At 36.5% G+C, this 23186-nt stretch overlaps 1 protein-coding gene across 3 annotated transcripts in view; it reads right to left on the bottom strand.

The window, feature by feature from the left end:
• Nucleotides 1-5140: 5140 nt before the first annotated feature.
• HEATR5B (HEAT repeat containing 5B) overlaps nucleotides 5141-23186 on the bottom strand; it is a 71410-nt gene continuing 53364 nt past the window's right edge. For all 3 annotated transcript variants that reach the window (XM_024552649.3, XM_053924295.2, XM_053924296.1), the window contains exons 27-36: nucleotides 21942-22121; nucleotides 18913-19150; nucleotides 17529-17783; nucleotides 15900-16027; nucleotides 14824-14968; nucleotides 13840-14106; nucleotides 12243-12467; nucleotides 10670-10821; nucleotides 9259-9472; nucleotides 5141-6039 (exon numbers count right to left, since the gene is read on the bottom strand). In XM_024552649.3, the coding sequence (XP_024408417.2) occupies nucleotides 5735-6039; nucleotides 9259-9472; nucleotides 10670-10821; nucleotides 12243-12467; nucleotides 13840-14106; nucleotides 14824-14968; nucleotides 15900-16027; nucleotides 17529-17783; nucleotides 18913-19150; nucleotides 21942-22121 (2109 nt within the window). In that variant the 3' untranslated portion in view covers nucleotides 5141-5734. The remainder of the gene's footprint in view (nucleotides 6040-9258; nucleotides 9473-10669; nucleotides 10822-12242; nucleotides 12468-13839; nucleotides 14107-14823; nucleotides 14969-15899; nucleotides 16028-17528; nucleotides 17784-18912; nucleotides 19151-21941; nucleotides 22122-23186) is intronic.

Below are 23186 nucleotides of genomic sequence, written 5' to 3'. Positions count from 1 at the left end.
AGACGAGTGTGGTTTGAACCAGCTCATAGACACTTTCATGTGAACTCATAATGTGTAACATTATAACCAAGGCGTGTTCAAGATTAAAGAGTCAATACACGCCTTTTTATTACAGGAGCAAAAGATAAGTTAGGTCGTAGTTTTTAGTGTATGGCTATAACCAAATTAATGCTGCAACATTTTTATGAGGATGTAATCAGATGAAATGTGAAACAAGAGTATAAATTATCTAGAAATGGGTGGAATGGAGCTTTTTAAGCAAAATTTAAACACTTAGGTAGAAAAAGTACGTAGTGCATTTGATAACTTGAAAGAAGTCCAATATAGCTAACAATAAAGAACAAGAGGGAAGTAATGACAATTATTCTTATAGCCAACAGTTATTGGGCATATACTCAATTAAAATAAGGCATTTTGTATGCATTAACTGGATCCTTACAACGTCCCATGAGGTAAGTACTAACTTTACGTTCATTTGACAAATAGGGATACCACGAATGGCCACAGGGCCAGAAGGAGTAAATGCAGGGTGACTTGAGGGTCACCTTAAGGAAATGGCCTTTATGGGTAAAGTAACCAACTGAAGTGTTTTCAGCAAGGTATCAGATTTAAATATATAAAGTTCATTTCAGTTTCAGTTTCTGCATGGGAAATACAGTGTTAGCTGACACTTCTAAATTGTTTTCCAAAGGTCAGGCACTAGTTTAAGGTCCTTTCAAGTACTAACTCATTTCATGCACAGCTAGACTATAAGATAGGTATTATTATTGTTCCATTTTACAGATGCAGAAACAGGCCCCAATAGGACTAGCGACTTGCCCAAGGTTACACAGCGTGTGACAGAGCCGGATTCCAGCCCAGGTGCACTGACCTAACCGTCCACGCCAAACACTGCTCTACTGCAGTCACGTGTGTTGATTTGGATTAGGATGCGAATAATAGCAATAACGGCACATGGAAGGATTTGAGCAGACATTTAGGAAATAGGGCAGTGTGCACTAAGCATAGTGAGGGAAGAGTCATGGATGAAGCTAAGACTCAAAAGTGGCTACCCAAAAGGTTAAAAGAGTTGCACTGTTTGCTGGGAGATCATGAGTTGAGAAGCAGGTGTTAGATAAGAAGATGGGGGAGGGGGAAGTGCAAGTGTAAATTAATGGCGTTTGAGGAGCTTCTGACACAACCAATGGTGGGTAGTCACGTAGGCAAGTCTGAGGAGGCTAGGGCTCCAGACAACTGCATGAAGGAATCTCTGTGGATTATTCTCTATCATATCATAGTTCATACCGTTTCCTCCTATTTATCACAAACCTGTGCTTATTTTCTCTCTCTTTGCAGGCAGAATGTAAACATATGGCAGATTCTTTGCTTGACTGGTCACTATTGTATTCCCAATGCCTGGCATACAGTGGGGGTCCTATAAATAATTGTCCAATGAATGAATAAAAGACAGCACTGGAGAATCTTCTCACGAAGTCTTTGGCAAAGAGGAATTCAAGTTTTCATTGTGACAAGAAATGCACTATCGTAAGGCAATCATCTTTAAATGGCTCTCTTAGGAGATTCTTCTTTTCACTTTGATTGCAACCCGCTTATGTGAAACACTGACCTGTCGGTGCGGTCTGCTGACTGGTCCTCCTCTGTGAAGATTAATGACCACATTGCCCTTTTTTACCCTCGATTCTTCTGTACCACTTCTTGGATACACACCAGCTTGTCTTCACCCTTCATGTGTGGCATTAAACGGTGGTCCTCCCACTCGCTGAGCGGCCCACTACGTGCACACACTGAGGCCCCAGTCTGTAGAGGACTGTCACCTTCCTTATTTTAAACAAGCATATTTTTACTGAAGAGTACCACAGCCCTACTGAGGCTTTCTGCTAGCTTCATAAAGCTACACAGTCAACTAAGATGTCATTTAGAAAAATGTTTAGGTATATCAAAATACTTGTGGAGATTTAAGGGCACTCCTAAGCATTTTCTTAGAATTTGGAAAAGACCCAGTTTCATTTCCCATCTGTTCTGTCAAACAGCATCACAACTAAGATTAAGCAATATGTGTCAAAATTCAAACCTGTCATATTTTTATAACCTCTTTAAGGAACTACTCCAGGAAATAATCTGCAAGTTTTCCTTTTTAAAAAGTCAAATGCAGCATTATTATTAAAAAGTAAGTAGCCATCAAAAAATGAAGAAATTTAAAGAGAGTGTAAGTAATCAGGAGTGAGAAGTTGGAAAGGTCAAACAAGATCACTTAAATTTTCATGGATTCTTTTGACTGACATGCAAAGTTAAGGGGAAAAGAACAAACAGAAGTATATAGCCTATGTGGATGAGGAAAACAATGCCCGAAATGAAAACCCCTGAGTTCCAATGGCAAAAAGAGACAGGTCATGTGGACAGGGGACCAAGGCTGTGAATAAGATTTCCTGAGGGATGAGGAACAATAGTTGTACGGGTCCCCTGTTCTGCTGGTTCTCACGCTTGTTGAGTGCCTTAGCTCAGAACAATTTTTCTAAATTTTGATTAAGACATGCAGTTCCCATTTATTTAAGTAAAATTTTGTGAAGTCCATAAATAATAATGCTATAAGCTCTTAGAATTATAAATGGATGTTTAATGATTGACTCAGGTTTTAAAAAGAATCCATCTGATGCAAAGCATTAAGGCAAGCCATGTATTTATAGCTGTACTGTAGCCATTTCTGGCACCAACTTAAAAATTTCAATTAAGAATGAAGAAAATGTGAAGCACAGTAATTCATATAATTAAATGCATTTTGAAAACTGGGCTAATTATATCCATCCTTGGCATTGTTTGAATAAAAAGAAGTAAGGGATATAAAGTTCTAGCACAGTGCCTGACACTCAACAGAAATGGCAGCTCTTCTTGAAAGTGATAATCTGCAGTATTGTAGCTGCTGTTTGAATTTAATGTATTTTATACTGTCATACTGTGATAGCCACTTTATATACATGTAAAAACTACTTATCAGACTAAATAAGATGATGTGCTGATATTAAAGGACTGGCCAGTCATTCTCTTGATTTAAAGGGGGCAGGGTAAACAGACAGACATATGTACTTTTTTAGATGTGCAAAAGATCCTGGAGAGAACACTTAGTAAGTGTTCCTCTCATTTGATAGACAGAGAAACCGAAGCCCCCACAGGTTTAGGTTGTCCACAGTTCTTTCCCTGATGGCAGAGCCTACTTAGGACTGGGACACGTGATTTGGGAGCTGTACTATGATATCATTAACAAGAATTTGGAAAGCAAATAGAGGATACTTTATTTCTTACAACATTAAGACTGCTCAGAGTAAGCTTCTGAAAGAATCCACTGGCTATCATGGTGTTCCTCTTAGCTTCTTGATTTTGGATATTCTTAAATATATATGCCTATTCAGGTTGAGAAAGTCTCATGGGTTGGACAATGAAACAAATTAAAAAATACAATTCTTCCAACAAATATTTCATAGGTATAATCTTAGAAAACAAGAAATAAGTAGTGTGGAAGAGTTTGGAGAAAGTATAAAGATGTACTGGGAGGGGCGAAGAGAGGAAGAGGAAGCCTGAGGGAGAGAGGGAAAAGAAAAATGGCACAACTGTTGCTAATGCACAGTGGAGTCTACTGCAAACTGGGAAACAAAGATTCTACCGCAAAGCAGGAAATTATGGAAAAGTCTGGGGGTACCAAGAACAGCAGAAAATAGCCAAGTCAAAAATAAGCATACTTTTTAAGTAGGTGAGTGAAAAGGGTTTATGTCTACAAGAAACAAGGAAGGAATGGGAAAACAGGCTGGCAGGTCCTTAATGAGTCGAACAGTTACCATTGAGTAGGGAAGTCCACTCCCAGGTATATACCCAAGGGAAATGAAAACATATGTCTACTCCAAAACTTGTAAACAATTGTTCACAGAAGCATTATTCATGACAGGCAAAAGGTGACAATAACCCAAATGTTCATCAAGTGTTGAATGGATAAATGAAATGTAGCATTCATACAATGGAATGTTGTCCAGCCATAAAAAGGGATAAAGTACTGATGTATATGCTACCACATGGATAAACATTATGTGAAGTCAAGAAGCCAGTCACAAAAAACCACGTATTATATGGTTTCATTTATATGAAATGTTCATAATAGGAGAATAAAAAGAGAGAGAAAGTAGTCTAAGGTTAAAGAGAAATGGAAAGTTAAATGGCAGGTACAAAACAGACTGGGGCAGGTTCAGAATAGCATAGGAAATGGAGCAGCCAAAGAACTTATGTGTATGACCCATGGACACGAACTGAGGGGGGGTAATGCAGGTGGGAGGGGGGTACAGGGCAGAGGGGAATAAAGAGGGGAAAAATGGGACAACTGTTATAGCACAATCAATAAAGTACATTAAAAAGAGAGAAATGGAAAGGTTGTGGGGGTACGGCATTTCTTTATGGGGTAATGAAAATGTTCCAAATTGTTTTTAACGATGGTTGTATTACTCTGTGTATATACTAAAAACTACTGATTTGTACATTTTTCAATGGATGAATTGTATGGTATGAGAATTATAACTTAATAAAACTGTTACCAAAAAAAGAAGCTCTCCAAAAAACAAGAACAATAACTTTAGAAAAGCAAGTCTGAAATGAAAAACAACCCTGTAGAAATAAAAGTCAGTGAGAAATAGGTGAGAGAAAGTACTTACCTGAGGTCTACATTACTGAATGAGGAAGAAAGGCAAAGATCTTTGAGCTGCCAATTGGTGAGGGTATGAGAGATTATAGAGGAGGTAGATGACAAATAGGTGTAAACGTTCAGAAAGATGACTTGCTTTTGAACACAGTCAACGTAACACTGGTAAAACTTGCTGTTTGAAATTTGCTAAACACGGTGGCAAACATTATTTCATCAAATACCTATTTGACATTGTAAAGTTGGCATTGCATTGGACATTGGCACAGCTATAATTATGACTAATTCATTTTTGTATGCCCTGAGCACTTAGCTTGATGCCTTATCCACCATAGGCACTCAATAAAAATTTGATGCATGAAGCTAACCATCATAGCCAGAACTCAAGGCTCTGTAATTATAAAACAAAACTGAGGCCAAATTTTAGCCATTAAAAAAAAGCAGACTATTATTCCACATCTGAAATATTTTAATGGATCTTAAATGAAAGTTTTAATTTAGTTAACAACTAAAAAATACACAAGCATAATTTAGTAATCTAATATGAAAGTAAAAAGACCTATTAGAAAGATAAGGACATTTTGAGAAATGCTAAGAAAATGTGACTATTCATATTTTATGCACTACAAAACAGACACTTTACAGTATTTTGCTACCTTCAAAATCTAAGTTCTGCTATTTTTCAACTAAAGTTTTCATGACAGATGCTGAATCCTACCTATTTTTTCTGACAACATCAATAAGCAGCCCAACTACATGATACAATTATTTTTAGCATTTAAATTTAAAAGTCCGGCTCAGTGTTTAAAAAATAAATTAATTAATAAAACAGAAACACTATTAGGAGAAAAATGAAAGCACGTTTACCACATAGTAAAAAATAAATCACTCCTTCAAAACAAGAAAGCAGTGTGAGCATTATTTCACCTAACCTACCTGCAAGCATATATTACCGATATATATACAAATGAAGTAAAATCTATCGTCTGGAATGATTCAGTGGTTATCACTAATTAGCTTCTAGTTGACAATATAAATAAAAATGAATGGAATAGCAAATTAAAAAAAACTTGTTTTTAGCTTAATTGTTGGTGCAGAAGGCATAGTAGGGGCTGGCTGCCTGGTAGCGGCTTTAGCTTTGCTGGCTTGGCTTGCTCGAACAGCAGTTTCCAGACGTATTTTCAACTCGGGAGCTGCTCCCATTACCGTCTTGAAAGCGTGTGGATACAGAGGTCCAATATGCATTAAATTCTGGAGTGCAAACTCATGAAGATCTTTGGAGGCTGTGTTTGCTGAGGCAAAAGAATTTTCATCCAGCAGGTAAGAGATCAAAGTGGGAACTAGAAGAGCAAGTAACTGGACTCCTGCAAATAACAAGGTTAGTCTGATGATGACCATGAATCTGGAAATGACAGTAAACTTTATTTTAAAACTAGGCACAGTAGCCTGAATTATAATAAAATATATGGAAACATGCATAATCTTTAGATCTAATGATAACTCATAATTATTATTAAATATATACCAAATGCCCAAGCTATGTGAGGGTTGGAAACCAGGCTTGTTAAGAGTATATGTTTTATATATATATATTAATTTTATTTTAAAAACCATGCTTAGCCCTGGCTGGTGTAGCTCAGTGGGTTGAGCGCCAGCCTGTGAACCAAAGGGTTGCTAGTTTGATTCCCAGTTAGGGCACATGCCTGGGTTGTGGGCCAGGTCCCCAGTTGGGGGCATGCGAGGGGCAACCACACATTGATGTTTCCCTCTCTTTCTCCCTCCCTTCCCCACTGTTTAGATATAAATTTATATCTAAAAATTTAATAAATAAAATCTTAAAAAAATAAAAACAATGCTTAAAAGGTTAAAAAGAAATAAACATTTTACAATTGCCATCTAGTAGAATGGATTTTGAAAGTAAGACTGTGGAATATTTAAGGGTAATTCAGAATAGGGAGGCTGGAGTAGGGAATAGGACCCCGAACAGCATCTATTTACCATGATTTAATTAAAACAAGATATTTCCTTCTCTTTAAAACAGAAATACAACTCTTTCCCATTTCATCATTCCCTCGCAGTAAGTGAGGGGAAAAAAATCTTTTAAAAATAAGGGAATACATACATATTAGGATTGAAAACAAGAACCCATGCCTGGATGACATAAATTCCAAGCCCTAAAAAGAGACTTACTGGAGGCTTAATCCCCTGTACTAGTCTCTCTGTCTCTCCATATTAACAACATCATCCTGGAATAAATTTCATTAATGCTGCTATTTTTCTTTTAAAAAATATGTAACCATATGTATGTGTATCTTATAATGAACACTGAGAATAGTTCTTTCTCCAGCTTTAATGAATGTTAATTGCGGCAGAATGGCAATACATGAAGTCAAAGCCAAGGCTGCAGGGGAGCAGGAAACGTCTGACACAGACCCACAGACCGTGGGATACAACACTCACTGATGTCATCAAAGATAATAGTCCCTGGGGCCGTTCCAGAACCCCAGCCTCACTCTGGCCCTGAACTTCCTCTTTCCCTCCTGCATTTTTTTCTCCACAACATCTATTCATTTCTGCATCTCACTATTATACCTACCTCTCAAATTAATGTAGTTTTAGCCATTTTTACCTCTATGTAAAATTATGTAGAGATATGTCTACACATATAGATTTTATATCTATATATAAAAGATATAAAACTATGTAAGAGGGGAAGGGTGTTGTGTGTGGTTTCCCTCTACAATGTAAGCTCCATGAGAGCTTTGTGTGTTTATTTCACACTGAATCATCAATGTCTAGAACAGCACCTAGAAAATGGTAAGGTATCCAGTAACTATTTGTTGAATGAGTGCATAAACACATATGCACCTTTTCTCTCGGAGACCATTCACAAGTTTTTAACTAACTGAATTTTTTCAATGTTAAAATTTCAGAAGATGATAGCCTGACATTTTCAAAGTTCCAAGCAAGTCCTTCAACCAGCCAGATTTAGCTCATGTTCCCTCACAAAGAATGAGAGTAGTACTGTATAATAAGACTGACTTTTATAATGAAAATATAATAGTAAATTATCAAATAAATATGGAATTATTTCAGTACATTTTGTGCTTACTAAAGCAGAAGAGCTTTCCAACAGTAGGTTAAAAGGTAAGCTTTTGGTTCTAACAGTTAAAATATAATTAATTGGAAAAAATCTATTATAAATTATTTAAGAACCCATCAAGTATCTGGAAATGTGCCAAGTATTTTAGGAAATATATACTTCACCTCTACCTAATACTTTTATTACCTAGTTCAAGAGCGTATGTACCCAGCACATAGAACTAGAGAACTATGTGCTAAAAACCTAGTTAACATTGGAGATACAGAGTTCATCAAAAGACCCACGCAGCTGAGTAATACTTCAGGATTTTATAGTTTTAGTAATTATTTTAAAATAACCAGGCCATATCATAAGGTTGATTCCAACTGCCAAAGAAACTGTATGAAGGAAAACATCAGAGTGGCTGAATAACCTGACAACATTTGAAGAACTGAGACCTGACGTAGGTTTAGTAGATTTATCTAAAAAGGGAGAGAAAAGAACACCTGAAGAGAGTGAAAATACAATCAACATTGTGAGCAGAGGGAGAAAATTGGATTGGTCAGGCCTGTAGGTACACACAGAACAGAATAAAGAGCTCTGAAAACCAAGCAAAGATGTTTAAATTTGATGAAGTAAAGCAAGAGGAAATTACTCTAAAGTCTTAAACAAGGGACAGAAAAATTGTTTTAGATATATCTGATGGGAATTTCTGCTAGTAAACTATTATAATTGTCTATTTACAAGAATAGGAAGCAGGTTTCTCCAGAATCCTAGAGAAGCTCCAAAAAGAGATAGGCCAAGTTTGGAGTAATAGATTGAATAAAGATGACGGAGAAGAGTTAATAGTCAAGTCTATTATTTTCAGTTTGTAACCTTGATCATTTGGGGTAAGAAAAAAATTCACAGCCTGTTTCTATAGTGGATACTGGAAAGTTAAAAATAAAAATTAACATTTGTACCTAATTTGTGAAAAAGGTTGAGTGATAAAATAAATTTAAAAGCTGAAAACTTACCCTCTTGGAATCATATTACTATATTTTGTATAAGTACATATTATAGTATTACTTAACACTATGTGTGGTAAATGTGTATGCAAATAACTACGTATTGCAGTATTAGTGAGATACATCGATAATAAGCATCATCAAGATTTTTTCATTTTTTTAATGGACTGCTTCGCTCAGAATACAGATGTTTTGTACTACAGCAAGACTTTTAAGAGTCAGAGTAAGTAATTAGCATTTTTTAAAAATTCAGTATCTTATACATTGATTCATTTCTTCATTTGATGGTATCCTCCTAATTAATGCTATCACATGCCATTAATGTTTACCTTTAGTTTATCTTTAGTAAATATTTACATCTACCTTTGGTTTTTGCACAGCATTAGCCTTAGATTTAGTTTCACTCTTGCAATAGCCTGTGTCTAATATCAAATATGATTTGTATAATATAGACCTTCATTTCAGACTAGTGGCTTTTATAAGAAAATACTTACTGTTCTGTTCTTCCCCAAGAGCAACCAATGTTTCAAGAACTTTGATTCCTTCTTGAACAGCTAAAAGCTCTGTGTTGCTGGCTGGTCTGTTTCTTTCAACAGCTTTTAGCTTTTCAACCACTATTGGAGCTAATGAATGGATATAGGGAGTTGAAAGGGCACGGTTGGAATGTTGGAAGACTGAGAGGAGAAGCTGGTAACATTTGGCTTGAACCTATTAAGAAAAGCATTGTATTACTTAACCTGTGTGACAGTTCTTATCTGCTGTACAATCACATTGCATCTGAATATATACGGAAAAGATGTGACACTGCAGAATGAAAACAGAAATGCAGGACCAGTCGATGGCATTTTCTACTCATAGAAATGGCATAGAATAATGAAACTGCTAATAAGCTAATGAAATAAAAATAACTGAAAATAAATTAATCAAATAAATATTATTTATAGGTTACCTGCCAAAGTACCATGCTTATATAATTTGTATATTTCTACAGTGTGGGAGAAGCTAAACACCAGACATTTTCATTTTAATTTGTTTTTCAATTCTTTTTTAAATACAATTGTCCCTCCCACTTTAACCTATTTAACCGGAAGGCTAATACTGAATAATGTCAAACAAAGCTATAAAAATACATTGCTTAGACACTCAACTCCATTTGAATTTCCTGGAAATGCCTGCTTATGCCAATTTAGGCTTTCCAGGCCTGGAAAGAAAGGTCTCCTTGGCTCAATTTGAGATTAGAAAGACTTCCTATTAATTAAAAAAGAAAAACAAACAGGAAGGGAGAAAGGGAAGAAAGGAAGGTCCACTAACAGATGGGACAAACAGTGGAATGAAACTGCTTCAGCACTTTGGGAGAGGGGAGGGTGCCAAACCTTGCTGGAACTAAATCCCAGGGGTGTTTTTAAAACACAGACCTCTGACAAAGGAACACAGTAGTAAAGTCTAGGATCATGTTACTAAACCGAAATTTTTCAGATGTGTAGCAGGTTTGAGAAACATTACTTTAGACTTCGATATTGTAAAACAATAAAACTTTTTTCTGAAAAAAAACTAGTTTCCAATTGGTTCATTAAAACATGTAATAAAATAAATTTATCTTTTAATGTCCTTGGTATCATTAAGTAAACAGTGAAAATTACAATCATAGACTCATGTAAAATCTCTATCAACAGAAGCCAGAATTAACCAGATATTTTAGGTATTGGAAAATTTTTGCACATGTAAATTAACATACACATAAGTCCCTCCTAGCGTCTAAACCGTCTGATCTTTTTGAGTTTTTCTATTTAAAAGGCATAGAATAAATATTAGGTTTTCATTTGATATATCATGCATTTTAACAAATCAATCTGAAATTTTCCTGATAAAGCGGAATATTTACCTCTACGTTTAAGTACAACTTACCCATGGGTCACATGAATTTAATGCATTTTTAAATCTGTTCATACAGCCATTCTGCAATGACTGGACTCCTATGACTTCACTACTAGCAGACCACAGGAAGAGTGCGATTGCCGTTAGCATGCTTACTTCATCCGGCACAGGCACGGCATCTTCTGAAATAGATGAGTAATGAAATACTGAGATATGTGAAAAATGAAAGCAGTGTCCTGTTTCTAAAATGCTTTGGAATTTCAATCTTGAACAACAACCCTCTCTCTCCCCAACAACATTGAGAGCAGTGTGTGCCTCAATCTAATACTGCCCATAAACAACTTCATGAATAGAACTCATCTACTATTGAGGAAATAGGAGATACTTTATTAGAAGTTCTATACTTGAGTCCTTTTTCCTTGTTTTTCTGGATGGTACAATATTAATTGAAAAAAGTCAGGCATAAATCCTAATAAGAACCCTAAAATGAAAAGCTTAATTAGAAATAAAAGATAAAAAAGATAACATGGAAATATAAAATTACTTATAAGTCATTTAACTTTTTTGGGGTTTAGATTAATCAAACATTTCCAAATAGTCTCCTTCCAACAAAGTTAAATGATTTTGGTAAGATATTCTAAGTAATTTAAAAACTCCAGAAAAGACATTTCTTAGTGATATCACCTTCCTATTTAATAAATGTGAAATTCTGTAAATTCTATACAACCATAAGCAAAAAAAATCTTGCACAATTTCCTGAAGATAGTATTCACATAATTTTAAAAGAATTTCTTGCTTTCAATCACTTATGCAGAAATAATAAACCTAACAACAACAGAGTATATAATTAGAAAAGAAATATGTATATTTATTCTAAAGAACAATACTAGTAAACATAACGTAAGAGACAAACTATTTTATGATTATCATTTCTCCCACAGCTGAACTTACCAATATTCTATATATGTGAATTTGGGTTAGCTTGGTAGCTACAAATACCCAATGATAATCAGTCCTTTATCAGAATTACAAACATATACATTTGATATATATGTTATTCTTATAATGAGGGTACAATACAATACCATTGTATTTATATTCCATTAATGTAATATAAAGAAAAAAGTGATGTAAAATTCAAAGGATTCAACCAATTAACAATCTTAGCCATACATGTTAAAACTTTGTGAACTCCACAGTAGGAGTATTACTCAAGGTGAAATGAGAACAATCTCTAAGTCAGAGTAGGGACCATTGCAAGCAATTTTTTTTTGTTAGAAAATTAACATTTTATTCTTAAATTGTGACTTCAGTAATAGGGATAATACAACACTCTATCTTAGAGCCAGAAAGTGAGGAAGTACTTAGGAAATAATGGGGTCGTATCAAACCTCCCAACATGTGTCGAAGCTTTAAGACAAGGGCACTTAGAGTCCATACCCAGAAAGGGTCCTAAAGTTCACACCTGAAAGATGCAGCTGAAACGCCTCTCTGAGTTGATTCAGTGTTACACAGCAGTTCTCCTCCCAAGCTCAGTCAATTAATTAGTTACTAGAGAAGAGGCAGCCCATCGATTAAAAATGTTAAACTCTGACTAGGTTACCTGGTTGGGAATATTCCAGGATGCATGCCAGGGTGCTACGAATGAGAGCCGTCCACTGTTTCTGAGTGTCCTCCGTTCGGGCCAATGACAGCGTCACAATATTTTTAATCCCTTGAAGAGCTGCACTAACTGGTGGAGGAACCTGATTATCTGCAGACTTTATTGCTGTGTCTTTCAATATCCTTGCAATTAAAAACAGAATGGTGGGCAGAATTGTCATACATCCTGAAATAAAAACAAATCAGGTTACTCATAACTACTTCAGTTCCCATATTCCAGTTGTTTCAATTGTTTATATTTTTTACAATTGATTGTGGTTTAATATTATTTCTTCTCCTTTTTTATACAAAACTTATGCATTACTATTACTATAGTTCAATGTTTAAAAAAGAAAGTAAGGGCAATTTATTTCAAAGAAGACAGTATTTTCTTTTTTTCCCAACTAGCCTTGTTTTTATTATTTCCAGTACTTTATCCATTTAGTATTTCATGCCCTTCATAATGAAATTAAGAAAGGAAGATGGAAAATACTACCATATCCATACCCTGAAAAATATCTGAGTAACTTGGTGAATCTTGTAACAATTCAAAGATGTGTAATCAATCTTCAGTGTACGAAAGTCAGCCTAACCAAGCCAGGTAATGATAAACAGAGTATGTGGGTAAGCAAACAAGAAATGTCAGAATCTGCCCTGGCCATGTGACTCAGTTGGTTGGAGCATCCTCCCGTACACCAAAAGGTCGCATGTTCGATTCCCAGTCAGGGCACATACCTAGGTTGCAGGTTCAATCCCTGATTGGGGCACGTATAAGAGACAACGAATCATTGTTTCTCTCTCAGACCAATGTCTGTCTATCTCCCTCTCTCTTTCTCAAATCAATAAAAATATATCCTCAGGTGAGGATTAAAAGAAGAAAGAAAAGACAGAATCCTAGATTTGTAGCTGAAGGAGATTCAAGGTCATGGAATTCAACTTCTCACTTAATGACAGACTGCCTTGACAACTCTCCCGTTCTGTGATTGTATTCTGCCTGCAAAGCCTATGATTATCACATATGTGGGCTCATGTTGGGCTGACGTTTACCTTTATGTCTCCTGATAATACCATTTCTACCTTCTGGATAAACAGGGACATCTACTTTTCTATTCAGTAGTTCTTTAGTTAAGTGCAGATAACTATTACCTTTTTTAGCTACAATTTCTTCAGTTACTCCTTAGAGGAGGTTGTCACTCTCTTCTGTCTTTCTTTAGTTTGTCAGTGTTGCTCAAGGGTGGCAACCCGACCAGAAACTAAAGGGTTTAGTAATTCCACCTTGTGCTTGTCTGCTAGAACTCAGCGTCTTCCCTCACGGTGTCGTTCTGTCTTTTTATGGAAGTTTGTCAGAAATACATCTGAATGAAAAGAGTATCTTGGGTTTTGGCTTTTTAAAATCTTTGTAGGCTCCTAAATATAAATACACCCTTAAAAATACAACCTCTCCTTTCACACTTGAGACTGAAGAGGAAAATAAGTCATAACAGTGCCTAAAATCAAAAGCAAGCTCATCTTTGTCTACCAGAATATAACGCACTTCCAAACAGTGACCAATACTGTACCAGCAGGCGAACACAGGGACGGTAAGTCAGAGAGTATGGTGACTGTGGCTGCCACCAGACGAGCACTTTCTTCTGACAGTCGAGTTTTAGTGGCTGTGTGACTAGGGGAGTCTGACATCTTGGTACTGAGGTGTGGCATGTGCCGCACTAAAATGAACATCAACAGCTCCATAGTTGCAAACACCAGAGACTTTCCAGGAATAAGACCACCACTGTCACCTCCTTCTCCTAACACGGGACAGGATTCTTTTTCCATGTCATCTTCATCTTGTGTAAAAGAAAATTTGGTGAAATTTCCAGCAAAATAGTAGTAATGACAACAAATAGTAGATAAAACAACACAATAAATATATTTGAGAAATTCTTTCAAAAGAATTTATAACTCAATGTCTAACTGATATAACATGTCTTTTTCAGAATAATTATCTGCCTTATTAGAATTCTGTTTATTGACCGCTCTTTAAAAGTAAAAACAATCCATTTTTTACTTGAAAAAAAATTAGATATTTTTATTAAGAATGTATTTCATGCCTGACTGGTGTAGCTCAGTGAACTGAGCGCAGGTCTGCAAACCAAAGTGTCGCTGGTTCGATTCCCAGTCATGGCAAATGCTTGGGTTGTGGGCCAGGTCCCCAGCTGGGGGTGTGCCAGAGGCAACCACACATTGATGTTTCTCTCCTTCTCTTTCTCCCTCCCTTCCCCTCTCTCTAAAAATAAATAAATAAAATCTTTAAAAAAATGTATTTCATAATAGGAGTAACACATATATTAAGTGCGACCCTATGAAGCTGACACTTTTGAAGGTGAAAAATAGTTGACTATCAGCAATTTAATTTGGCTCTTTTTAATGAAAGCAAAGTCGATTGCAAATCTCAATGTATGATTAACTTTTTTATTTAAAAAAAATCTTCCTGGCATTAGTATCTTAAGAATGAGAATACAAATAAGATCTACGTCAAAGTTAGTGTAATTTCTAGTGCTTACTTAGAGTGTTTCTTTTTTCTTGCAAATAATCCTGAGCAGCTCTTACTATCTGCTGTACGACTCCAGTAACCAGCAGCTGGACAGATGGCGGATTCCAGGTCAATAAGAGGCGGTGCAAAACACTCAGCAACTCAACTCCTATCAGCTGTTATAAATTAATACAGATAAATTTAATTAATTTTCATTTCAAAGGATAAATTTATATTATTAAAATCTAAGAAAATATGCATATAAAATAAATAAATTTGGTAGCTAAAATTAGCAATCGGAATATGTAACAGATAAAAGCATTATCACAGTAGAGAAATGGTCACATTTTATCTCAACCCCTTTTCGGTCAACAAATTATTTTGTTATTTATATAATTAAATAATTTTTACATTAAAAAATGATCGTTCTCCTATTTCTTTCCTCTATTTGAACTAAACAGTATTGTGAGAGTCCAGTGACATGCAAGTTTTTGATGTTCAACCTCAACTACGCACCCAAGAGGTGTCTACCGGAGATTCTAGGCACTGCTGGTAGCCCCTCTCCATTCATCTCAGCAACTATTTCAAATCTCCCACTACTCACTTCAAGCCCTTTCTTTACTCACTATCTTCCACCTCAAACCCATCCTAAACACAGATCAAGTCCTCTAAATAGTCCATGCAGAAATGAGGAAAAGTCAATCATTAAACTGTTGAGATGAGTACTTGAGGCAATGCAAAAAAAAAAAAAAACCCCTGCATTAAGCGAGAGAGAAAACTTCCTCAAACATTTAAAAGTAGCATCAATTCTTTAATGGCCTTATAAATTATTTTAGCTCGTTATTAGTAGAATCATAAACCAGGACTGAGGTCATCCCTTAAGTTTTCAGTTTTACTTGTCTGCTGATGAATGAATCAAAGAAGGTACAGTGACTGTCACCAGTCTAGTTGTGCCTGGACATCCCAAATTCAGTATGGGGTCTTAAATAAAGCCAAAATCCTGAGTAATTACTATATAAAATTTCATATGTGAGAAAATTACCTTAAGATAAACATCATGAAGACAAAGCATAGAATTAATTATCTACCTACAGGAATAGACTGTACCTGATCTTCTGCAATGTGGACTCGGGCATAAGGAGAATCTAGTAAGGTGTGCAGGGCCTGCAGGCACGCTGTAACGTGCTCCATAGGCTCCTCAGGTCTAGGGGAGCAAAGGAACTGGATGCTCACACCTGCGACGTACGAAATAGAACCACAGGTGTGTCAACATAAAAACACAATTGCCTTCATACCAAATTTTTCTCTATTCGTATTTAGTTTTTTAACAAATTACTTTAACATACATTTATTAATGCCTTAAAGTAGAGTTCAAAATAGTTTCCAAACTAAGCAGCTAAACTTAACATAGACTGTAGCTCTGCGATTATGTTACTAATCAGACTGGAGGTGGGGAGGTAGTTCTAAGATCATCACGTTGAATAAGAAGATAATCCATTTTTTTATTTCTAGGACATGTGGAAATAATACATTAAGAATAAATTTATGAAAACTGTAAAATTACATTTCATTAAACGATTGCCAAAATATTTTCATACCTGCAGTTTTTTAAATGGCAAGGCACAATGAATATCATGGGTTACAGTTGCTCTTAACGTGCATAAGGGTAAGGCCACTGTTTTGGAAATCTTTTATATTTTCATTTATGAAATCTACTGACAAACTTTATAATTTTGCATTAAGAATTTTGTTCCTTTTCCTCCCGAAAAATATAAGATGACTAAGAGCTTCATTATTATGTATAACATCAATAAAGCCATCATAAATTAAAATTTATTCCAATTTACTTTAACTTTGCATTTTATTATTTCCCCATGGAACAATCTGTTAAGTGCCAAGCCAAAAACAAAACAAAACAAAAAAATGTTGTTAAAAAAGAAGTTTATTTTGTTTCTTGAAAGAATGTTGCTCTGTGAATAAATGTGATGGCTTAAATTTTTAGAGCAGTTTTTAACAATTAAATTTTTTAGATTAAAAATGCAGCCAACAACTTAGAAAATGTGCTTAAAATTCCCCTTTCCTTCTCGGACTTGTGCTATGTAAAACTTTCCATAGCATTAAAAAGAAAGATAGAAAGGAGATCAGATCACCCCACATCAAAATATGCCTCTTTGGTATATTGATTCTTTTGAGCTGAAGGTACTGGAGAAACAGCAGGTATGGGCAGGAAGGGCTCTCTGACTCTTGTACACAAAGCAGGTCACAAAATTTCTCATGGTAAAAGTGCCCTCCCTGTATCAGGAAAAGAAGAACATTCTTATCACCAGAGACTGTGAGTCCATGTCCAAACAGACCTGTACAAACCAACCTCCTAAAATAACCCTTACATTCCATTAGTTTCTCCCATATACTTCCTAGTCGCTGTCCCAGTTTGCTGCCCCTGGCCCAAACCCCCGTGTCTTGCCACAGCTCCACAATGTATTGTTCTTTGTGTAATACAGGAGATAAAATTTGGGGCCTCAGGGCTACTTCAGGTCTTCATTTTCCTTCTAAAGACTCCTGTGTACATGTAAAAATATTAAATAACTTTGTATGCTTTTCTCCTGTGAATCTGTATTATGTGGGTTTAATTCTTGGTCCAGTCACAGAACCTAAGAGGGTAGAAGGAAGTTTCCCCTAGAGATATGACTTTTCAGAAGTTATGCATGTCGAAATACATTAATATGGCGCACCTACCTAAAATCAGGTGCATTCTGTCTTTGTTAATTTCTGGTAAAGACTTAGCACTAGGCGTTGCTCCTGATGCTTGATTTAAATTGACAGCTGCAGAACGTTTTTGTAAACCAGACATGGCTGCTGCTTCTGCTGACTCTGAACATGTAAATCCTGTGCTGTTTAACCAAAGAGCCACTGCATGGAGAACTGGGGCCCAGGAATTCCGGTAGTGAAGTCTAGCTGTATCAATAGTCTCAGGAGTATAAAATGCTCCACCTATAAAACAATCATATCGATCAAAAATATTACTTTTATTCTAAGTGCTCACTCATTCATGCACAACTAACGTAAAAATACTCATCACACACTGTCTTAGACCATTTGGGCTGCTGTAACAAAATACCCCAAATTGGATGGCGTATGCACAACAGAAGTTTATTTCTCGTAGTTCTGGAAGCTGGAAGTCTGAGACCAGGGTGCCAGCGTGGTCCACTGAGGGCCTTCTTCTAGATTTACTTTTTCACTGTGTTCTCATGTGCTGGAAGAAGAGGTTACAGAGCTACGTAGGGGTCTCTTTTTTGGGTGGGGCCTCTTTATAAGGGCACTACTATTGATGAGGGCTCCACTCTCCTGCCCGAAGTACCTCCCAAAGGCTTCACCTCCTACTACCATTACGATGGAGATTAGGTTTTAACAAGGATTCCTGAGGGGACAAAAACATTCAGACCATTGCACATACGAAAGGGCAGCCTGGCCAAAGAGATTATCCTCCATACAAAGCCACCAAAACTAACATCTTTCCCGCAGCTGCTGAACTGGAGCACCTGTCTCTTCCTTACTGATGCTGGGGCGTCTAGCCTGTCCTTTGCAACTGCCCAAGCCACCGAGCATCCTCTACCTCTCCCCAACCTCTGGCCACAGGCTTCATCTTCATGGTTCCAGAGACTCATAAAACTGTTATCACCTTCTCTTTCTATCACAGCCTGGAGGCTCTGCTGCTTCTTTTTGACTTTTCTTCTGCCATTTTTCCCTACCTCCTGTTTCCACTACCAAACTGAGGACTTCCTCACCTGTCCTTGCACACAAACATTGGCCAGCACAGAAATATACTTCATCACACTTATGCATAATGACTTGTATGCATAGTTACTTAGAGTAGTCTGGCTCATAGCTAGTACTGTAACGGTGAGAACACTTTTGCTTTGGCTAACAAGTAAATTGAATGCTATATTTGAATTCACAAATTCAATATGGAGAAACATGGTCTAACTGAGAGAATGCCAAGTTGAAGTCCACAGAAATTTAAGACATTATTATTACTGTTGTTTTTAGACTCCAGCAGTTCCATTTTGTTTAATTACTACCTGAAACTCCATAAAAGCAAAACTCTGAATGCGGTACTTACCATCTGGGGGGAGCTGACTCGCAAACTCAGCTGGTAAAGTCAAAAGAGCATAGTCTTTTAATGCTGCTAACCACAGGCGGCTGAGTGTTGGCAGTTCAGGCTGTACAAGTGTTATTAAACTATCTGGCGGTAGTTCATCTATGGTGCCATAATCATCATCATCATCATCAGTATTTTTAATTGCTCCTTTTGGTTTAGACTCTGCTTCCTTTTTAATATTCATAGCAACCACATATACCTAGTAAGATATTCAGGAGGGAAAAAATGGCATAATTTTTTTAAATGGCATATTCTAAGTTGTCATGATCATACAGTCGAGTCATCGAAAAGCAACCGAATATAAATACTAAAAAATATGCAACCTCATGATTTCCTGATAACCTCAGAAGAACAATGCTACCTGCCTTGGAGGCAATCCTTTTCATTGATCTGACTTCTCACTAGTGTTCCACTCACAACATATCCCTTGAGTAGGATCCTCTGAATTTTTTCTGGCTTCTCTCGTGCTACTTCACAAAGCCCCCTTTCATGTGGGTTTTTATTTTCTTTTTTCCCATATTGTATAATTTCCTGTTTACTGCTTCTACTTTCATAGCCTTATTAGACACAATCCAGCATTCAAAGAAAAGGGCGGGGAAGTCAGAGATGGGTTTCCATAAATATCCTTCTAACCCCCTCCTTTATAGTCCTTATGTGCAACCTAGCACATTTAGCAACCTAGGCTTTACAACAGATAGCTGAGCCAAGAATATAATTTACTAGTAATATATACTATCTATATCCTTTCTCTCCACTTTTTAAAAGCAAAAAGATATAAAACTTTCAAAACTTTTTAAAACGTGCAACTTCCTAAAACATAATTTTAAAGATTCCTCTTTGTTGAAGTTGCTTTTTGTTTGTTTTCTTTGTTTTTGTACATTTTAGCTTTGGTAACTGGCACACACAAAGCTGAAATACACATCAATGAAAAAGCAAAAAAAAAAAATGAGGGGGAGGGGAAGAATAAGAAAGAAAATTGCACTAGGAAAAATTCTTGAGAAAACTGGTTTCCCTTACACAGTGTTATTTTCGCTGTACCCAATGAGGAAGTCCATGTGTATGTACAAACACCGTAAGCTTCTTGGCAGTGGGGTCTCATCTCTACCCCTACAATAGCAGACAGCTACAGAGCAGTCATTCTAAGTTCTAGACAACGGTTATGGGAAACAATGAATCTTCATTTTTGAGAAAAAGCATTCTTTAACACTGCAATGGTCTATAATAGTTACAATCAGTTTAGAAATTCTAACCCTGAATATTTAGAAACAGAAACCAATTAATTTTAGGAATAAGAACTTTGGATTTCAAATTATAAATATATCGCATTCATATTTTCTAGTAGTCTTAGTCTGCTCCCCCCTCACCCGTGTCTATTACCACGCTGACATTGTAAAAACCTCATCAGCACTATGGTATATCTGACCATTCACTCCTCAGATCTTTACTAGGGACTTACTCTTGCCTCGCAGTAGCGGTTGTGCTAGGACCTGAGGCAGTGAGGACACACAGTGCGTGGGTTTAGCCTTCTATGAACTCACACACAGATATAATGATAGGGGAGTGGAAAACGTGCTAAAAGAAGGAATGTTCTTCTAAACTTGTTTTGAATGATCTATTGTCCCCACTTTACTGCACTCAGTGCCTAGATAAGTGCCTGGCACCCACCTAAAAAATACCAGATGGTTTGTGTAAAGAATGAATGAATCTCAGGTATAGAATTGTGTGCGGGGGTGTTTTTCCATTACCATCTATCCCCCTTATGCCCTCTTCCATCCCTACCCCCCACAATCTCCACACTGTTGTCCATGTCCAGAGTGCTTTTTCTTTTTTGCTCAATCCCTCTACCCCCCAAACACCCCCTGAGAGCTGTCAGCCTGCTCTTTATTTATGATTCTGTCTCTATGTTGCTTGTTGGTCCAGTTTGTTCATTAAATTCCACATGAGTGAAATCATATGGTATTTTTCTTTCTCTGACTGGCTTATTTTACTTAGTGTATCCACACTGTTGCAAAGGGTAGAATTTTATTCCTTTTTACGACCTGGTAGAATTCCACTGTGGAAATGCCCCACAGTTGTTTCATCCACTCATCTACTGATGGACACCTGGGCTGATTCCAAATCTTGGCTACTGTAAATAATGCTGCAATAACACAGGGGTGCTCATATTCTTTTGAATTGGTGTTTCAAGTTCCTTCAGACATATTGTGGTTTTTATTTTCTTCATTTTACTCATGCTTCTAATTTTTGTATTTTTCTTGTGTAATATCTAATAAGGAAAATAAACCAAAAAATTTGTTCCTATTCACTTAGTACCGTTTCTTACAAAGTCACATGTTCCCAGGGATAACCAGCTATTAAAAAACAAAACACAAAATCCATATTACCCTGCAGCCTTGGTATCAATGAGTGATGGCAAATTTAATCAAACAAAAGACTCGGCCTAAATTATTTTCCATTACTTATATTTGTATGTTTTCCCTGCCTAATTTCCCCATAGTAAGTAAGGAGAGCCCTTCCTCAATATAGAAGTTTTCAAAAAACTCACTGAAAAATGTAATTTTCAAAGATTTAGTAAGTTTTTTTGAGATATAAAAGTTTATGTATTTCAGTGAGAAAAAAACACATATTTGAACCTAACGCTCACATTTTTTTAGAAAAGATTTTTTTTTTATTTATTTATTTTAGAGGCTTGGGAAAAGAGGAAGAAAGAGAGGAAGAGAAGCATTGATGTGAGAAACATGGGTTGTCTGCCTCCCGTACATGCCCCAGCTAGGGACAGAACCTGCAACCCAGGCAAGTGCCCTGACCAGAAACCGAACTGGTAACTTTTTGCTTTGTGGTATGACACCCAACCAACTAAATCATACCAGTTGGGGCTAAAGGTCAGTTTAAAATACACAAAAATCAAATAAAAATTTTTATACCTAAAAGAGTAGAGAAACATTTTCTCATGCATGGAGAAACAGTTCAAAACAACAGGCCACGGTTACCTCTGCCCATGCTTTGAGAACAGCCAGTTTTTCCATGGTTGCGGCACTCTCTCGGTACAGCTGGCTGGACGACCCTTTTCCTGCCTGAACTTTGTCCAGAGAAGAAACAAGCAGATTGTGTACTCGACGAAGATCGTTGAGATCGCTGACAACTCCACTTCCGATCCATGTACTACATACCTAGCCAAAGAAAATTTTTTAAAGTTTTGTATTAAAAAATTAACATTTAATGTATAGGAGAATAGAGCAAATATAATTCTTTTCCTTGAGGGAAGAAATACAAAACAAAGCAAATAAAACAAAAAAACCCCAAAGCTATGCTTTAATATTAGTTTTACTAACAAAACAACTAGTATGGAATGTATTGTACACAATGTAGAAAACACAACAATATTTACTTATCATGTTTCCATTGTCTAACTGGGCAAAAGTTTTATCAGAAAAAATTTTCCACCTACATCAGGCCAGTCATGAATAATTCTTCAATTCAACAACATTTCTGCTTACTACAGCCTAAGGGTTATTCTGGGTGCTATAGCAAAGATATTTTTTTTTAAAGTAAAAAGAAAAATTCTGGTCCCTCTCCTCAAGAAAGAACAGATTGAATGAAGAGTGAGAGCTTTTAAGACTGTAATAGTACACTTAAAAAAAAAAACAGGAGGGAGGGATTAATTCTGGCAGGAAAAATGGGAATGTTTAGATTTCAGGAAGGATACACATAGGGGAGTTACACGGAGGAAGAGATGAGAGTAGGAGAGTTAACTGGGATTAGATCACAGTACAATTCAAATTCCATCAGGACTGAATTCAGACTTGCTCGGTAAGCAATCATGAGTTTCCAAGGCTTCCGAGCAGGGAGATATTATTAGAATTGTGCTCCAGGATAAAGGCTGCTCCTGCACTTGTGCATAGGCAGAAATATGTACAGACAGCAAGCAATGTGTGCAGTTAAGTGACTTTTACAAAATTATGGAACAGAGAGGACAGGGATCAAACTGGGAATGGAATGAAAAAGGAGAGGCATCAGAGAGAGAGCTGGAAGTAGAATTCACAGTCTGAAAATCAATTAAACATTTTAGGTGGTAGGGCACAGGGACACGCAAAAACGTGTGAGGAACCAAAGACTGCCAAACGTTGATCACCAAAGCTGCTAACCTGGATGAATGGAAGGAAGGCGACAGCACTGCCTAAGAGAGGTAACGTAAGAAAGTAGAAGCGTTTAGTGGACACAAGAAGTTAGAGAGC

The sequence above is a fragment of the Desmodus rotundus genome, chromosome 5, assembly GCF_022682495.2.
Source record: "Desmodus rotundus isolate HL8 chromosome 5, HLdesRot8A.1, whole genome shotgun sequence".
In the NCBI taxonomy this organism is placed as follows: Eukaryota; Metazoa; Chordata; class Mammalia; order Chiroptera; family Phyllostomidae; genus Desmodus; species Desmodus rotundus.
Note: the sequence above shows the minus strand (reverse complement) of the source record. Positions and strands in the feature narration are given on the sequence as shown.